The sequence below is a fragment of the Triplophysa dalaica genome, chromosome 11 (assembly GCF_015846415.1).
Source record: "Triplophysa dalaica isolate WHDGS20190420 chromosome 11, ASM1584641v1, whole genome shotgun sequence".
Lineage (NCBI taxonomy): Eukaryota > Metazoa > Chordata > Actinopteri > Cypriniformes > Nemacheilidae > Triplophysa > Triplophysa dalaica.
In genome coordinates, this window is record NC_079552.1 from 8,291,712 (window position 1) to 8,309,454 (window position 17,743).

The 17,743-nt window shown below is 39.7% G+C and overlaps 1 protein-coding gene and 1 long non-coding RNA gene across 2 annotated transcripts in view; one reads left to right on the forward strand and one right to left on the reverse strand.

Annotated features, from left to right (window-relative positions):
• Positions 1-17,743, forward strand: part of LOC130431688 (uncharacterized) — a 70,197-nt gene that overhangs the window by 3,821 nt on the left and 48,633 nt on the right. The window lies entirely within an intron of this gene.
• On the reverse strand, positions 1,634-16,248 carry ercc6 (excision repair cross-complementation group 6). The gene is made up of 20 exons (XM_056760792.1): positions 16,118-16,248; positions 15,354-15,734; positions 14,834-14,954; positions 14,512-14,620; positions 13,565-14,261; positions 11,375-11,506; positions 10,848-11,006; positions 9,671-9,806; positions 8,711-8,881; positions 8,032-8,208; positions 6,374-6,490; positions 6,192-6,287; positions 5,294-5,512; positions 4,673-4,783; positions 4,472-4,591; positions 4,300-4,394; positions 3,723-3,868; positions 2,961-3,606; positions 2,800-2,878; positions 1,634-2,715 (listed from the first exon to the last, which is right to left on the reverse strand). The coding sequence occupies exons 2-20, from the start codon at positions 15,722-15,724 to the stop codon at positions 2,287-2,289; spliced, it is 4,131 nt and encodes a 1,376-aa protein (XP_056616770.1). The 5' UTR covers positions 15,725-15,734; positions 16,118-16,248; the 3' UTR covers positions 1,634-2,286.

Consider the following 17,743-nt stretch of genomic DNA (forward strand, 5'->3'; position numbering starts at 1 on the left):
TTCTCTCACTCGCCGTGCTCTTTTGCAAGTCATTTGGATAGGTTGTCCGCGGCAAACCGGATTGCACACGTGGTGGTAAACGTCAAAATCCTCCAGGCATCTCCGAATTACTCCGAAAGTGTAACTTTACCTTTATGCGTGCATATTCCCAAATCACAAACACACGGGCACAAGCACGATGCACTTTTTTATACAGTTGGTTTTTATATTAAAAAACTAGATGACTGTTTTTGAATTTAAAATTGGCTGTCAGACCAGTAATTGCTCATTATATGGGTTAGGGGTCCACTTTATACGAGAATCCACTGGCTGTGCGCTCGCAGGTCCAAATTTTGATTTTGTTCACAGCAAGGGGTCCGAGGATTTATTTCCCACTCTCGCGTAAATTATATGCAGCGGGACCCTTTCAATTACTTTTAAAACGCATGTGGGACGCCTAGCGCAGACACCGTCGCTCCTCTGCTGTTGGAAATGAGGCTCCGAGTACCAGCTGAAATTTTGAAGTGGAGGACGGTATTGGATGAAATCACATAAACTGCAAAAAAGCAAGTGTAATGGTGCATAATTGGTTCTCTAATAGCATTACACAAGGATAATAGCCTGTTATGGCCCCCTGCACTATTAAGTGCTTCCCTGGCGTAGAACGTTTATGATATTAAGAGGGGAATATAATGATATTTTAGTTATTAAATGCGTGTAATTAATTTATGCACCGCTGAAAATAAAGTTGGTGTTATGATCTCGTCAAAATGCATCGGAAAATGGGAGACGAGCTCTGGGTAACTTCCTGACATTTGTATTATTAAACCGAATGCAGATCTATTGAGATTGATCAAGCGTATAGATCAGTGAGGTTGTAGGTTATGGGAGAGAATGAAATAGCATACAGCAATCTATAAGAGTGTCATAAAGGGCTATTTTTAAGATGCGTTTTTGGAGAGCAAATGCAAGGGAATAATTTCTGTTTTTAATTTTTAAGTAAAGATCAAACGTGCGCTAGCCCTCGTAAAAAAGAAAAGGTTTCAATGGAAAGTTCGTTGGCACCATGAAATTGGCTGCAAAACTTTCAGCACCACGGTCAGCGACAGACTGTCCCACATTTAAAAATATTGGGATGAATAAAATGCTACTCGGAAAGCTTTCATCGAAAAGAAATGTTTTAATGAGTTCGAAAACACGATAATCCGTAAATACACTTTACACTTGGTTTATTTGTTCAGTCGTTAAAAATAAAGATTTTGCAGTGAGTTCATTAGAGGATTTATTTGGCTAGTTTGAAGCAAAAAAGCGATACGGTCACACACACACAAATCGCTAGAATCACTTGTAATTGTGAGGCGGCTTCAAACTTACTGTAATTGTTTACAATTAATTGCTAGTGTATTAGTGTATACAAGGAGCAGCATTTCTGACTGAAAAACAACTTACAAGAAATAGCAGCCATGTCCCCGAGAGGCCAGGCATTGTGATTAATGTGCAACAACAGAATATCACGGTTCCTTTGAAAATGAGCTTCAATAAGGCCCGCTGAGGTGCTGTGTCTTCTAGCTCACGAAATAATGATGCATTAAATTTCCTAGATCATATTAGTTAAGTGTACTAAGGAGATCCAGAACACAGAGTTGATGCAAAATATATTTATTGGTAACTTTTGATGAACTCATTTAACCGTTAGAAGTTGTATTGTAAACACTGACATTACATTTTAAATACACTGGTTTATTCATACGTGTTTTAACAGACAATTTGTGGGAGGTAGATAATCATAAGACATCATACAATTCTCAAGTTTCAAAAGCACCTAAAACATTGACTTTCGAAAAGGTCAAGTGAATAAATTGGCACTGAGCATAGGATGATGCCCCAATAGTAATAATTTCTCCATTTTTATCAGACAGACGTTGAATTATTGGTATCATCCAGCACCAATAACTTTTTTAATTAAGCAATAAAAAAACTGTACAATATTTCAGCAATAAAAATGTTCACTGATACAGATTATGATCCAGTTCCAAAACAGAAAATCCAATTTCAAGTAATTTCCAGGAATGAACAAACAAAAAATACAAACAACAGAAAGGAAATGCTTTGAAAAACATACATTAGGAGTGTTTTACAATAAGAGCCCATTCCAATTTTCGTGTAATGAAAGTTCAAGAAAGTTTACAGACAACATATTTCGTAATCTAAAAATAATTTATTGCCTGCAGTTCCCTAGTGTGAGGTATACATTGCATTTCGAGCGTCTGTACCTCTCTTAATAGGTTTTAATATCCTCCGCTCAGTTTACCTGTAGTCAGCTTTAAGCTTCCACATCCCTTCCTGCCCAGGAAGTCTGTGGAACTCACAGATATTCCTTAGCAGTTCTCTAAACACTGGTGTCTGTGTTGAGTTGAGTCTTGGGGTGAAGTACTCCAGAATCTCCTTGGTGCTTGCTTGGCCATCCACCTGAGACTGGAAGGCCACAAAGTTCCTCAGATCGACCAGAAGCTCATCTTGATCAGTAGGAGCAGGAGGTACGGCAGGAGTCGGATTGCTTTCCTCTTCTTCCTCATTGTCTTGACTTTGGGGTTGACTGATGTGATTCCTGGCCCTCATCATAGCGAGGAGAGAGGAGGATGAGAGGGAAGCAGATTCCTCCTGTGCTCCTTCGCCGCTAAAGTGAGCAGCAGATCCTGGCTTCTTTATTCCGGACTTCTTTATAATATTTGCATCCTAGATAAAGAAACCATGTTTGAGTGCATGAGCGTTTATTATTCTACAGGGGGTTGACAGGATATTGCATGCATTTAGATATACCTTGCACTTCTCTGATGCTTTTGCCGTTGTCCCAGGTGCTTGAGAAAGAAGAGTGTTTTTCTTTTGCCCGAACCGTTTCCTAAGAACAAATCAGATGTTAAAATATTCAAAGCAAAAAAAAGTTTTGTTTTGTTTTACTCAATTGTGTAAAACAGACGTACTTGACTGGAGCTGGGCTTGCTGGTGTGGACCCTCTTGAGAAAGGCACTCTGCAACGCTGTCTGGAGATCTTTAGAGCTTTCAGCGCATCCTTGGCAACTCTGTTGGCTTCGGCTTCCACAAGCACATAGTCTGGGTTTGACGCCTCCATGATAGTGTCGTGCTTCATGACACTGTGGATTCCCGATTTCTTAAAGAGTTTGGCTAAGACGTAATCGTCACTCTTTCTCTCATCTTTACGGTCTTCTTTTTCTTCATCATCTTCTTTCTTGTACCCCCTTTTCTTTACCAAATGAGAAATACGGTAGCCCTCACATCTAGCGTCCTGCTTGGGTTTTTTATGCTTACTTTTGTTTATCTCTGTATTCTTTTCTGTCTTTTCATGGTGCTTTTTCTTTTCTCTGTGTTTCTGAGGGCTGTTTGCCAAACTGGCATAATTTGTCGGAAGATCAGCATTGTTTGGTAACCTAGATCCGTCTATATTGTTTGAATGACCATTGAATGAGGTAGCAGCCTGGCTGTTGTTCAACAGGGATGCGGTCTTTTGTTGTTCAATGCAAGAGGAATGAGACTGTGATGGTCCTGATGTCTCCTGAGACAGATGGGAGGTCTTATGTCTTTTTGGAATCTGCACATCCGAGCCTGTGCCTATACAAAGAAAATAACAACACAATTCATAAATGTTCAAGATATGCATTGCAGGGATTTAAAAAAGATTTAAAAATGACATTAAATGGACCTATTCAAACGTTCTTTTGCATTACCTGCAAATATCGCACTGGTTTCTGTTCCCTGCAAACCATCAGGATTACTCAGTGTGAAAAGTTCATAAACGTCGTTAGATTTGAAAAAGCGCCTCTGTTTAGGATCTTTCAGCACTCGATTGGTAAGAAACTGTTTGAAGATTTGCCTGTGGAAAACGTCCAGAAATGCCGTATTAGCTTCTTTCTCATCTCCTTTACGATACACCCTAGTCCCACATTTCCAGTATGACTTCCTTTATAGCCTCAATGCCAGCAAGCCACAATCTCACCCTGCTGGACAGTTTATCAGCTTAACAAATGCATGCTGCGTCTTGGGTTAGTATGAAAATTAATATGTGAACAATCCAGTGCTTTGTAATGTTTGGAAATTCCCAGTGCCTCCCTACAAATAACACAGTAGTCATGAACAGCCTTTAGCGACCGATTAGCAAATTTGTGTTGATATCTAATTAAAAAAATAATGCATTTCAATTACTGTCTATTGAGCTCCTGCAGACAGAAGTAGGACATTATGGATTGTAATAGTCCTCCTCACCGTTACCAACTCCATCTAAACGGCCAACCCCAAGAAACAAACCTGTGGTAAATCTTCTCTTCAATGGTTCCAGCTGTCAACAGCCTGTAAACAGTCACCTGCTGTTTCTGCCCAATCCTCCAGGCGCGCTCACGTGCCTACAGCGAGAGGTCAACAGTTCAGATCAATACAGATCAACACTGCATACTTCAGAGAGTGAATGTCTATGGCCAACCTGAGTGTCTGTGCTGGGGTTCCAGTCTGGGTCATAGATTATAACCCTATTGGCCCCGGTCAGGTTGACGCCTAGCCCTCCAACTCTCGTTGTCAGGAGAAAGACAAAAATGTCCTTGTTCTAGATGAAGAAAACACATGAAGCTTTACTGGTGTGGAAAAGTCAAGAGAACGTAAAACATGCCTGAAAAACCTGCTTTACCTGGTTGTACTGATTGATGAGAGGCTGCCTGGATGCAATGGTGGTAGTACCGTCCATTTTGTAATAGGAGTAGCCGTTTTCTTTCACAAACACCTCCAAGATCTCCAGCATCTGTGTGTGTGGGAGAAATGGTTGGAGACAGAGCACCGAGAACAGGATTAGTGCTAATAGGATTAGGTGAGATTAATATTACATGTACAGAAGTACCAACTGTGTGGGTTTTAGGTTCTCTCTGAAGCCAAATCTCATTTCTATTGAACAAAGACAGCTGGGTCCTGACAGACACCCTACAATGCAATAAGATCTCGTAATGAATTCTATTAGAGGGCAAAATGACATAATAACTTTATTGGTCCTTTAGTGGCTGCTGCTGGGGATAGTGAGACTGCATCTTATCTATCGATACTCGGGGTGTGTTCACACCTCTCAAGGTATGTCGGCTTGATGGATCTGCTAAAATTTGGCCAAAATCAACAAATCAGTTCGGTGCTACGTGCAAACATTTTAATCAAGCGTCTAACTAAATCTTAGATGTAAGGGAGCTGATTCGATAAAGACGTATTGATGAGAGGAGATGAGCTGTGGGATATTATGATGCCTTTTGTCTTTCTTTACACTGACCTGTCTGGATTGGGTGAAAAGCAGAACCCTGTGTCCCTGTTTGAACCACAGGCGCAGTAGAGACTCCACCACGATCATCTTCCCCGAGCGCTTCCAGTAACCAAAGTGCTCCTCCTCGGTGAGCTGATCATCCGGGATGCCCCGGAGCAAACGCGGGCCGCCGGTGAACAGGTCGGGGTGGTTGCACATCTTCCTCATAGCTATGAGGCCCGAGAAGACCTAGAACAACAGGGTGGGGAATTAAGATTAATACACCAGATTTATTTAGTAGATGGGTTAAAAAAAGTTTCCTGTGTAAGGGATACAGCCAACACAAATCTTAATATTAATAAACTCTCTGCAGTTCTTTGCATTATATATGTGGCTTAATGGAGTTTGTGACCACATAAGAGGGGTTTGTAAACTGCTCTGCAACCCACAGCTTTTGCCTCCGCAAAACACATTTGGAGCATCATGATGAATAGTCACAAGGAGCCTTTTCCTCTGCATGACGACGCTCGCGTACAAGGAGTCGATAGATCACAGGGCGTTCATTTATACAACACAACAAGCATGTCCACAGGTGCACGAGGTTGATTTGACATTTGTCAATAAAACATTAAACCCGATTCTGCATCTTTGCCTTCATGCGATTTAGGAGTAAATTGAATTCATTAGTGATAACCTGAATACTCGCCTAGCGGGAATAAAGTGTTCAAAAAATCACACAGCACCAATGACAGAAGATGTTTGTCTAACCCGGCCTTTGAAAGTGTATATAAACATACAGAGAGGATGCCGTCGCAGTCAGGTAAACTGAATAATGAATAAAGATTTTCACGTTGAGGAGAACAAAAATCATCAATTCTGAGGATTTACATAAACTCTGTTTATAACAGTTCACACATGGATGCTTTACCTGCATGTCTCCATTAAGAATCTGATAAACTTCTTTGGAGTCCAAGAAGGTCTGGTAGACCTGCCGCTGATCTTCTGTCAACCTGCAGAACAGGACCTGTTTGGACATTATAAAACAATTACATAACATTCTGTTCATTATTTAAATCAATGAAATGAACAAAAGCAGCATCAGACGTGTACCTGTTCGTTTTTGTCAGGTAGGCAGAGGTTTGCTTTCACATCAGCCTTCATTCTTCTCAGCAGGTAGGGGTTAATCGTGTCACGAAGAACACAAGCGCATTTATAGGCTGTCTGGACCTGAGGATTTTTTAATTGAAAGTAATACATACGTTAAACACACATATTTTGACTTTGTAAGGGATCAGACTAGCGTCAATTCATTTATGTTTTAGTACTGCCTAATTAACAAGTTCCGACTTCAACACCCATTGTGAAAGCCAGACAAATGTGTGTGTCCTGAGACATGTCAACAGCCGTTTGCTCTCTCTCTCCTCCTATCAGCAGATTGACACATTAAAGATTCATAAGAGTGCTGCTGGACTCCAGAGGGGGCCTGCACTCTTTTATCAATAATGTTCTCCTGATCCTGCGTTAGGCCAAATGCCATTTAGCTGTAATTTAAAGGGGTTTGCAGATCAAAAGAAAGCCTGCAGTAGAACCATAACACTGCAGGGCAGACAATGAGCCCGGATTAGCGCCCGTATGAGAAGACAAAGAGACAGCGGAAGATAAGCAGAGCTTGTAAATAGGTTGAGAGAGAGCAAATGGACATAAAAAGTTTCACACTTGTTTAAAATAAATCTGCAAAGGAATATAGGAAATGACCCTTAAACAACTAGTACACTAAAACAGTTTATGCTAAAACTTAGTATCGACCTACATTAACTTTTCCTAAATCAATATCAGACTAAATTCATTTGTTGAAAGAAAAGCGTGTGCTATGTATTTAGTCACCCTTTACTTCATCTCTTTAAACACTTTTTATGACAAATTAATCTTTGAAGTAACAACATTTCATACAATCTCCCAAATGTGAGTAATTAATAATAAAAGAAACAAAATGTAATTTAGATGCTAACGACATACATCGCTGCCCTTCTGGAACATTGTATCTACATATTTTGTGATTACATCTTTTTGGAATAAATCATTTTTATTAGTCATTCTTTATGTTTGTCACTGGGCAAATATTTAACCACTAATTTGATTACATATGATAACATACTGGCAAGTCAGTATGAAATCATTTATAAAGTTCAGTGGTTCTAAAACAGTGAAAATTGGACAAACAAGGTTTCAGAAAGGTTTCAGAAAGACAACGACGATATGTTTTTATTAGTCATTTTCTGAACAAATTCAGGATTAACAAAATTTCTTCATACTCAATTGGATATCCACTAAAACAAAATTTATGAATGTATGAAGCTGTAGGACCCTGCAGGCGGTTGAGAAAGACTTTCACTGAGAGAGTCATGGGGTTAGCTATCTACAACCTTTTAATAACATTAATAATTAGTAAAGGTTTTTATTATTGGCAGAGGAAACATCAATAGCCTTTTAAAGCAGTTCGGAAATGAAATCCATACAGTAAGTGTGCTACTAAAAAGGTTTCCTAATAATGGCATGGTACATTCCATTCTCACTGCACTGTTTAAAGGTTTTAATATCATTTTAAATTAATACTGATATGTCCATGTCTACGTAAAGTATTGCACTTCTTAATTCTTAATTTCGCTGTTATATTTGATCAAAATAACAGGTTTGCGAAACGTCATTATTGATCAGAGCCATGGATCAATAAGCTCTATGCAAGAAACACAAGGTGATGTGCGGTTCACCTGCACTGGAGATGCGTTCGAGTATCCGCCCATAGTAATGGGCACAGAGAACTGCTCCATGAAGACAGGCAGAGTCCCCAGCTTCCCTGGGAACACAAAGTCAAAGAGCGACCACAGTTCTTTCAGGTTGTTCTGCATAGGTGAGCCAGAGAGGATGAATCTGTGGGGTGTCCGAAACTGCGGAGTAGAGAAAAGTCCAAAGTGAAATATCTTGAAAAAGAGTCATCATATGCATATAAGTATGTGTGTATCATTACTTAGATCTGATTTGACAATAAAGCCCCCTTTATGATGGATTTGGTTTAAAAGCTCCATTAGCTTTGGTTTATTCGATACCAAATCAAAGTGTTGTGGAATTTCCGATGGAGTTTTTCATACAATGATCGATAGCACTGGAGCTCATTTAAATTGATGCAGTCTGAACAGATAAATTCTGAAAGGTCTCAGATTTACTAGCCAAGACACCCGACTGCATTTGTACGCTTCGTGCGACTTGTGAATCTACATTTAGGTTACATTTAACATACGCTTTTAAGAAAACCAACTTACAAAGTACTTTACATTTAATCAGTGTGTTCCCTGGGAATCGAGCCCATGACATTGGCATGGCAAACATCATGTTTTGCCAGTTTAGCTAAAGTAACTACACAATACAAATTGATTTGAAACTAGGAGTCACCTGCTTGCACGCCATAGTAACCCCAGCATTAGGGTTCCTAATTTTGTGGCCCTCGTCCAGGATGACGAAATGCCAGTCGTACTTCTGGATGTAGTCCTGCATAATGCGTATGTACGAGTAGGAAGTGATGAGGATGCCGTGACTGGCCACTATCTCCGGGATGAGCTTCTCCTGTAAGTCAACAAACATGAGCCTCAGCTGCAACGCTAAAACCCAATGCATCACACTCACACAACTTCTTTTTGGGCTGTTAATTAAATTGAGGAAATTGTGATAGGTTGCCGGTATCAGGCCCCTGGCGATAGTGTCTTCATCAGAACGACTAGTCTATACGTCCGCTTTGACGTTTCACATGAACGGTCTCAAGTGTGTTCCAATTATAGACGTGCAAAGCGACTAACCTCTGTTCCCAGCCCCCCGCCGCCTCCCCCACCCCCACTTTTATCTTTGTAGCCAATTAATCAGGTACATCTGCTCTACAAGAATGTTAGTGTTAGCGTGGCGGTATCATTAGGTGCCAACGCTGCATAAATGTTCCTCTGTCTCTACAAGCTCTTGAGACCAACTCTCCACCTAGAGGGCAAAGCACGGACTGCCAGACAACAGGCCCCATTAATCACTGTGTCAGGCTGGATTGGGGGGGCAGTGAAGATCACTCACAGTAAATACTTCACAGCCGCTCCTGCTACCTTAGCTTTAATTAATTTAACATTTCCTTGGAGCCAGTTCGACTCCACGGCAGGATATCTGCTGACATGGGAAATTCTTGCTCCGGTGTAAACGTTAACGGCCGAAGCGACACGGTTCATCTTAATCTTGTTGCTTCTTTGTATGGAAAGTTAAGTCCAAAATGACCATTGTTTCAGTAAGATTAAAAGAACGAGACTGTTTCGATCGCAAGGGTCTCGAGAACGGATGACCTCGGCGGCAGCAGACCGCGTCCATGGCGACTTGACTCACCTTTTTGCTGGTGAAGGAGCCCGTGTCATGGAGAACAGCCACACGGAATGGAGGCCACCATGTGTGAAACTCTTTCACCCACTGATGCATGACTGTTGCTGGACACACAATTACTGTTGGGCCGAGGCCGGCATACCTAAAAACAGACAGAACAGTCACAAACACATTGTATGCTTTTTTATGAAACACTTTACCGATACTCCACAACCCCAAATGTATAGACCACTTTGTAATATGTAAACATCACTGGTCTGGAAACAGTTTCAGTTTATAACACTGTACAAAATACAACAAACAGAACACTTAGAACTGAACCGTAAGTGGGAAATAAAAAAACTGAAACAGGAAGTGCTTCTAGCTGTTGTTTACATCTTTCAAAATGTTCTATACAAAACAAATAGGCAACTGTCCTCAATTGTTATTTCAACATTGGAAAAAAATTACAAGCATCACATTTTAATTGATGAACCCCATGAGCTGATGGGGCAGTTCTGCTTTTCCTCCCTGTGCGAGTGTTCAATAAAGGAGATGAACTGCCGAAATGCACTAAATGGCTTTGGGAGCATTATGGCTTGATATGATATTCCGGATTGTGAAAGCCATTGATAGCGAGCCATAATTGAGTTTGCAAACAATCAATTTGCGGATGGACGACGCCAGACAGCTTATTGACCGGCGAAGAGGCCCCCGCCCCTCCGAAAAAGCAAAAGGAACTATCTTAAATGTGTTTAATTACATGTTCCATGTTCCATGTTAAATTTCCCGCCCTCCCTGCCAACAAACAGTCTCTCTTTCATGTCACGTCCTTGTTTCTCCTTTGATGTCGCCACTAAGAGAATTAGAGGAATATCATAATTGAAACGTCTTTAATAATTCACACCGAACCTCTCTCCACCAGCAATCCAGCTGCTAAAATATTCATCGCAATCGAGACTGGGAGTCTGCGAGGGGTGGGGGAGATGGCCGATGTTTGGGGGAGCGTCCATGTGTGTGTGTTTCTGAGCGTATACGTGTATGTATGCGAGTCGGTGGATGATGATGCATGGGCGTGTTTATTAAGGATGTGACTTTACAAAAGCACAAAATCTTAAGGATATAACGCAAGAAAGGAGAAATAAAAATCATTACAGTAAATATGTACAGTAAAACTACAGCAGTGAAAGTGTTTTTCTCTTGCCTGTAATTGGATCCACGTGTTTTTAGTTTGCTATAGCTGAGGCCTGCCAGAAAGGCTATTATCTGGATGGTCTTGCCCAGGCCCATCTCGTCTCCCAGAATGCCTCCTGCCTGCTGGCAGTGCAGTTCCCACATCCACCTGACACCTGTCTGCTGATACCTGGACAACAAAAGCAAACATGTCGCACAAAACGCAGGCCCAGCACAAACACAAACACTGTGGCTGATGAATTAATCATAGGGCCATTATCGCTATTGATTCTGGATAAATGGGCCGTAAGTGTTGCCCAATTGATGTGCTGTAAAACACATCTACAAAACAATAGCAGACTCCTTTCTTTCGAAGCCTAAAGCACTTCACCCCCCATCAACAGGACAGTTTTGCGTTCAACACTCGTAAAGTTATAACATTGTAGTGTGAGGTGTCAATTAGAGTAAGGATTTCAGATTTTATAGTGTAACTGTGTAAAGTAATGGTTTATTTTTCGTATGCTGCGATTTTAGGAGTATATAAAGTGTGGGTCATACTTGAAGAGTTTTTTCCAGAGGAACCCAGGCACTTTAAATCCTTCATCAAACTCTGCGTCACTCTCCTCCGACTCCTCCTTGCCAGCTTCTCTTTTTGCCTCTTTTTCCCGAAGTCTTTGCCTTTTCCACTTCCTGCATGAAGACAGAATCACAGTGTTACTATTTCACATCCACCATATAGCTTTTAAATGATTTCTCTACATAGTCCAACATCAATCTATGGACAAAAGGAAAAAGGCGCACCCTTCTAATGAACAGGTTTTACTACTTTAGTTGTTTCCTAAGCACAAATCTTATTGCTACAGCATATAGTGATCATCTAGAGAATTGTGTGCTTCTAACTTTTAGCATCAGTTTTGGCAGGGCTCTTTTCTGTTCCAACATGAAAAGGCATTTCCGAAACTATTGCAACGGAGATGAAAACTATTATATTATGGTATTAAATGGTCTAGCATAATAATTGGTTTTGATAAAAAAATAGAGTAACATATTTATTAGAACATTTTATTAGAAGAGGGCCTATACTTTTGTTCACATTTTGCATCTCATGGGCTACGGGACATATATAACGTACCAGTATAAGACTTGGATATCATCTAAATGTTAGTGTAGTTCAAAATGTTGGCAAAATTGACTGTTAGCAGATACAAATGGGTTGTGACTAATTGTATGCAAAATATTTTTTTTTGTTGACAATTATTATATATAGTACATCCATATTATATGTATATATAAATACACACGTGCATTTATCATTTTAAGTCAAACTCTTCAAATGTTTCGTAAATATATACATGTGTGCTTGTGTGTATTTATATATAGATAATTATTATATATAGTACATCCATATAGATTATGTACAAAACTTTTATTTTGCATTCGATTAGTCGTGACTAATCGTTTGATACCCCTCCAATTTTTGACCAACTAAATTATATTTAAAATGGCCACTGTCTTAAAACTGCAAAGAATAACAAATAGCACATTGTTCATGGTTGTGACACATCACAACCAAAAAGTAACTGTTACATGTATTTCAATACATAATAAATCAAATTAATTTCCATATTTAAAATATATATATTTTATCCAAATGAGAACAAAGTTCCTGAAGTATCTGTGTAGCACATAAGAAATAGAAAAAGGGAAACTGAAGGCACAATGGGACACGCCACTCAGCTTCATTGTGGACATGCGTCACACAAAAAGGCAGCCACCATATGAAATCAGCAACCTGGGAAATGTTTCCGTGACGTCTTTACAATTTGATTACCAAACAACGTCTACAGAAACTAAAACAAGTCCATTAAAAATCTGATTCGGTTAAAGATGTCTCCTGTGGGAAAGTTTACAGTACAAGCGTGGGGTACAGACAGGTACTGATAGTCCCTAGTCTCACTTTTTAATTTCCTAGCCAATGAAATACAGACAGACAAAAAGAGAAGAAAAAAGGGAGAGAGCAAGAGACCGCTCCCTTCTTAACTTCTCTGCCCTCGCTATTGCAGGGCAGATTTAATTGACCCACTTCTGGCTTCAGGGAAGCAACAGCATTTAGTGGCAGTGGCGTCAGAAAAGCAAATTAAGATTGATACAGACAATTAGGAGTTTGAGCTCCCCGAGAAAGGTACAGAGAGAAGAGTGTAGGGAAAAAAATCCATCTTCATTTGGGGCTGGTCCTGTCACTCTGCAATGAAACTGTTCCCTTTATCTGGGGCTTGCGAGACTGCACTTGTAATTAAGTCAAGACTAAGCATTGGTTCAGTTAATTACGGTTTTTCCTTTCCTCCATCACTCGGCATTGCTGCGCTCGACCGGTAACATCCAGAAATATTTAAACCGACCACAGCGGTGAGGTTATGGAGAGAGGCCATGCCAACTCAATTTGCTTACTATAAATACAAATGCATGAATCTTGTTAGGTTTGCATCCATCTATTTTCATGTCAACACTGGAATAAATAAATGCATAGCATAATGAGAAAATATGAATAGGCATAGAATTTGCTTAGTCAAGGGACAGCTGCCAATCTCATCAGTGGATTAGGCTATCTGTTCCAGCATACATGCTAGGCAAAGTATGGTCCCTCGAGTCATTAACAAATAAACTCATCAATCTATGAATGGTCTTGACTCAAATTTTGACAGTTTGGGAAATGCATTTCTCAATGCTTGAGTGACGGATTCAACTTACCTAATCCTTTGCCGGTAACACTCGATATCTCCATCATCTTTACATTTCTTGTCTTTTCCATCTTTCTGAGAGTCCTCATCCTCTGAACTGCTAGGAATATACTCATCACTCTCTTCCTCCTTGGCCTTCCTGGTTTTCGCCTGGTTCTTTTTCTTCTTGTAAGGTTTAAGCTCATATTCATCATCTTCGTCCACCCTAAACTCATCATCTCTCTCCGGTTCCTCAGGATCCATCAGTTCATCACTAGGAACATACTCTGAGGCGTCACTGTCCGATGCCTCTTCCCCAAGACTTTTCCTCTTGCCACAAGTTGCCCCTTTCTCCACCTTGGGCCTGGCTTTGGGGTGAGCCCTCAGAGCGGTCCTCTGAAGCTTACGCATACGCTTCTGGAGTTTCTTATCTTTGCTGGATAAGATACTGTTCTTTTGCTCTTTGACATCTTTGAGGTTTGTTGTTAGCCTCTTGGTGGGCTTCTTTAAGATGGGCTTCTTCCTGCTCTCGGCTAAAAGTGCCTGATCTGTGAGGTACTTGTCAAAACCGGAGTCCTCGCTGAACATAACCTTCCGAGGTTCCTTTTTCTCTTGCTTCTGAGGGATCCGTGAACCGAAGGGGGTCATGTGACCTGTGCGGATGAGCTCTTCCCATTCAGACTCCTGAGAGGGCATGAGCATGCTGCCCAGCGTGGAAGGACCTGGTTCTAAAAACACACAAATAAAGTACATGTATAGTGTACTGGTCCTACAAATAAACATCTGACATTGAAATAAACACAATATAAGTGTATTTTTCATCATATTACTGTAACTGTATTACATTCTGTATGCAACTCACATTTTTTTTTAAATTGCCCATACCACATTTAAAGTGATTGTTCAGCATAACCACAAGAGGATGTAATACTCCAGTGCATTGTAGGTTTATAATCCATGGCAGCGCTTCAAACCTACCTTCGTCATCTTCAATCAATAGTTCTGCCTCAAGCTTCTGTATATTCTCTCCATCAAGAAAGGCCTGCAGTCTCTTCTGCTTGGCTCGGATCTTCTTTAACTGCTTCTCCTGTAAAATATAATAGGCGTCTATAAATGTTGTGTCATTGCAAAACCTTCTACAAAGGCAACACATTTTTGTATATATTACAAGCCGTTATCTTACTTCAGAAAGTAAAGTTTAATAACAGACTAAAATATTTTGGAGGCAACATTTCTCAGATCCATTTCAACCACATAAATTATACAGTTTTATAAATCATCAAAATGGGCATCTGCTGACCTTGTTTTCTTTTTGCCGTTTAACAGACTCTACTTTCCGACTTATGTCCTTGCTCGAAGCAGCATGGGGAGATAACTGCTCCAAGATTTTGTTGATGTGTTTCAAAGCACTTGTACATGACCTGAAGACATACAATTCAAACCAAAGTTCAAGTAGAGGTTCACCTTCAAAATGAAAATTCTGTCATCATTTACACAACTCTTGTCATTTCAAACCTGTATGACTTTCTTTCTGCTGCAGAACACAAAAGAAGATATTTTAAAGTATGTCGTTAACAGCCACCCATTTACTTGCATTGGTGACCATAGAAGTGAATGGGGGGCTGTGCTTCAACCAGCAATTTTCAAAATATCTTCTTTTGTGTTCTGCAGCAGAAAGAAAGTCATACAGGTTTGAAATGACAAGAGTTGTGTAAATGATGACAGAATTTTCATTTTGAAGGTGAACTACTCCTTTAATCATAGGCATCAAAACATTGTGTCTTTATGACTCTATGTGCCGTGTAAATACTCATGTTTACCTGACATCATCCAACACAGACTCATATTCTTTCGCAGCCTCTGCTTTGGCTGCTGCCTGGTTGGCCTCCTGAATAGCTCTGTCCACCTGCTGCAACACACCTTGCTCCAGAACATCCTGGTCATACACGTCCACTCCCAAACCCTGAAGCTCAGCAGCTTGAGAGCACTGGTCCACTGAGCGGATCTCCTGACGGTTGATCTGGACCAGGGCCTGTGACTTTCTGGAGTTCTGTGCTCCGACACCTTCTGGACAGGTAGCCGCTGGCTCTTCCTTACTGCTTCCTGGGATGGAAAAGCCATTGTCTTCTTGTACACTGACAGGGCTGGAGAAGGGAGGAAGGGCCTGGTCCGTGTTACCTTCTGCTGGCATTGCCAAGCAACTGCAATAAGGATGACCTGACAGTTTAACCTTTGGTATGTCAACGTTATTTTAGAAACAGGTAAACTCCATATAAAATCTCAGCGGCTTGTATGAAGAAACGAATAAAAATATCTTTATAAACTGGTGAGAAGTATACTCAGCAATAACAATGAGAACACACAACGAATACCACAACTAACTCGATCTAACCGCACAACGTGATGAACGGATACACATCGAAGGAAACGTAATATTTTAAGATATTTGACTGTTACTTTGTAAATCAATAGTGTAGTATGAAGTTTGTCATTCATATTACAAGCCTATTGCTAACTGCTATTTGCTAGCTTATTATTATTGTTGCTCCGAGCGTTTGATAAAGCTCAACAACAAAGAACAAACCTTCAAAAGGACTCGACTCTTTTAAATCATTTATTCGTTTAACGTAGAATCCATTAAAGCCTCTGTTTCAGTCGTTTTGTTGTTTACTACTACCCAGCATGTGAAACTGTTACACAATTACTGCATATTACACAATGTGAAGGAAGAAAATGTTAAAGCACTTAAACGTCACCGGTTTACATGTCAAAATAAAAGTCCGAGCAGTAGTACGGCGCAACAAACAGAAATCGTAGAGCAGCGCACATTTTCACAAGGTCTTTTAGCGCCCCCTTGTGTCTACAATGCAACAATTGCTTTCAAGAATTATCTTCAATGGTCATATTTACTTTTTCAAGAGGATTTTAAAGCATCTTATTTGGGAAATATTTGAATATTTTTGTAAATAGATTCACCACCACTTAACGGGTTTTAAAATGAATGCTATATTGTTATTTATTGTTATACATTGTTGGCCGTCCAACTCCCTATAAGAGTTTCTGTTATTTCTGCATAATCAACGCTAGGTGGCAGAAGCCAACTACTTGAGGTGTAATCAATAATATTTTTTGGACTTTAATTATAATTAATTAATAATAATTTAATAATTTAGTCTTTTGACTCTACAGACTTTAAATCTGAGTTAATAGCACGTGCCAGGCCTGTAAATGATCATTGCTCAGATTAGGAGACAAGATGACAATGTGTGAAACCACCTAAAATACAACCTGGTATGCGGTAGACATTGCATTCATGCATGGATCTGTATTTTGTTGTCCAATTCTTGTCCAATAAACATAACAATGACAGTCAGTGTTTATCACACTTTAAATGACAAAGAAAAGTATTCCATATAACATTCCAGATAATATCCTGTACATATTTTCTTCTCATTTTATGACTGGGAAATTTGATATTTTAGACCTTTGGTGTGCTGCCAGACATTTCCTTCCATATGGGAGTTTTTTGTGACATATATCAACAGCCTGAAGGAAATCATATAGTAGTCTTTTTGTACCATTAAGTCACATCTCTGAGGATCTCTGTGTAGAAACTAAATGATACATCATACATTATTTAAATACTCATACAGGTGTATTCTCTTTTGTCTAATTTCTGTGACACCGCATTTATAAAGGTTTATTATTGATGTTATCTTTTTAAAAGCACGTAACTATAGGTGTGTAAAGTCTTGTGGAATTGGAAAATCTATGCATGTTTCCTTGATTTTTGTATGTCTCTGTTGTCTGATTAATAAGATTTTGAATCAGTTAAGAAGGCCTACATAGAGAAGTAAACTTAAATCACTGTATTTTGTTAAAGATGAATTACAACATTTGTGTATGAATTACCAAATTGCACCTTAAAATGCAGCCTTGAAAGTTATATGTATTATTGCAAGTGTACTATTGTTTCAAAACATTTATCTTTTTGACACATCAAAGAAACATGAAGCTTAAGCAGTGAATAAATGTTAACGCTTTCATTTAAAGTGGAATATGCATTTTTCAGCACCTGGAAAGTCGTAATGGATTGTGAATTTTGAAGGTTCGCTTACTTGCCAAGTCGCTAGAGGATGCTATAAATAATACCTATCAGCTATTTCCCTTTCTTTTCAGTTCTGACCCCTCAAGTTTAAGCTTTATCAGA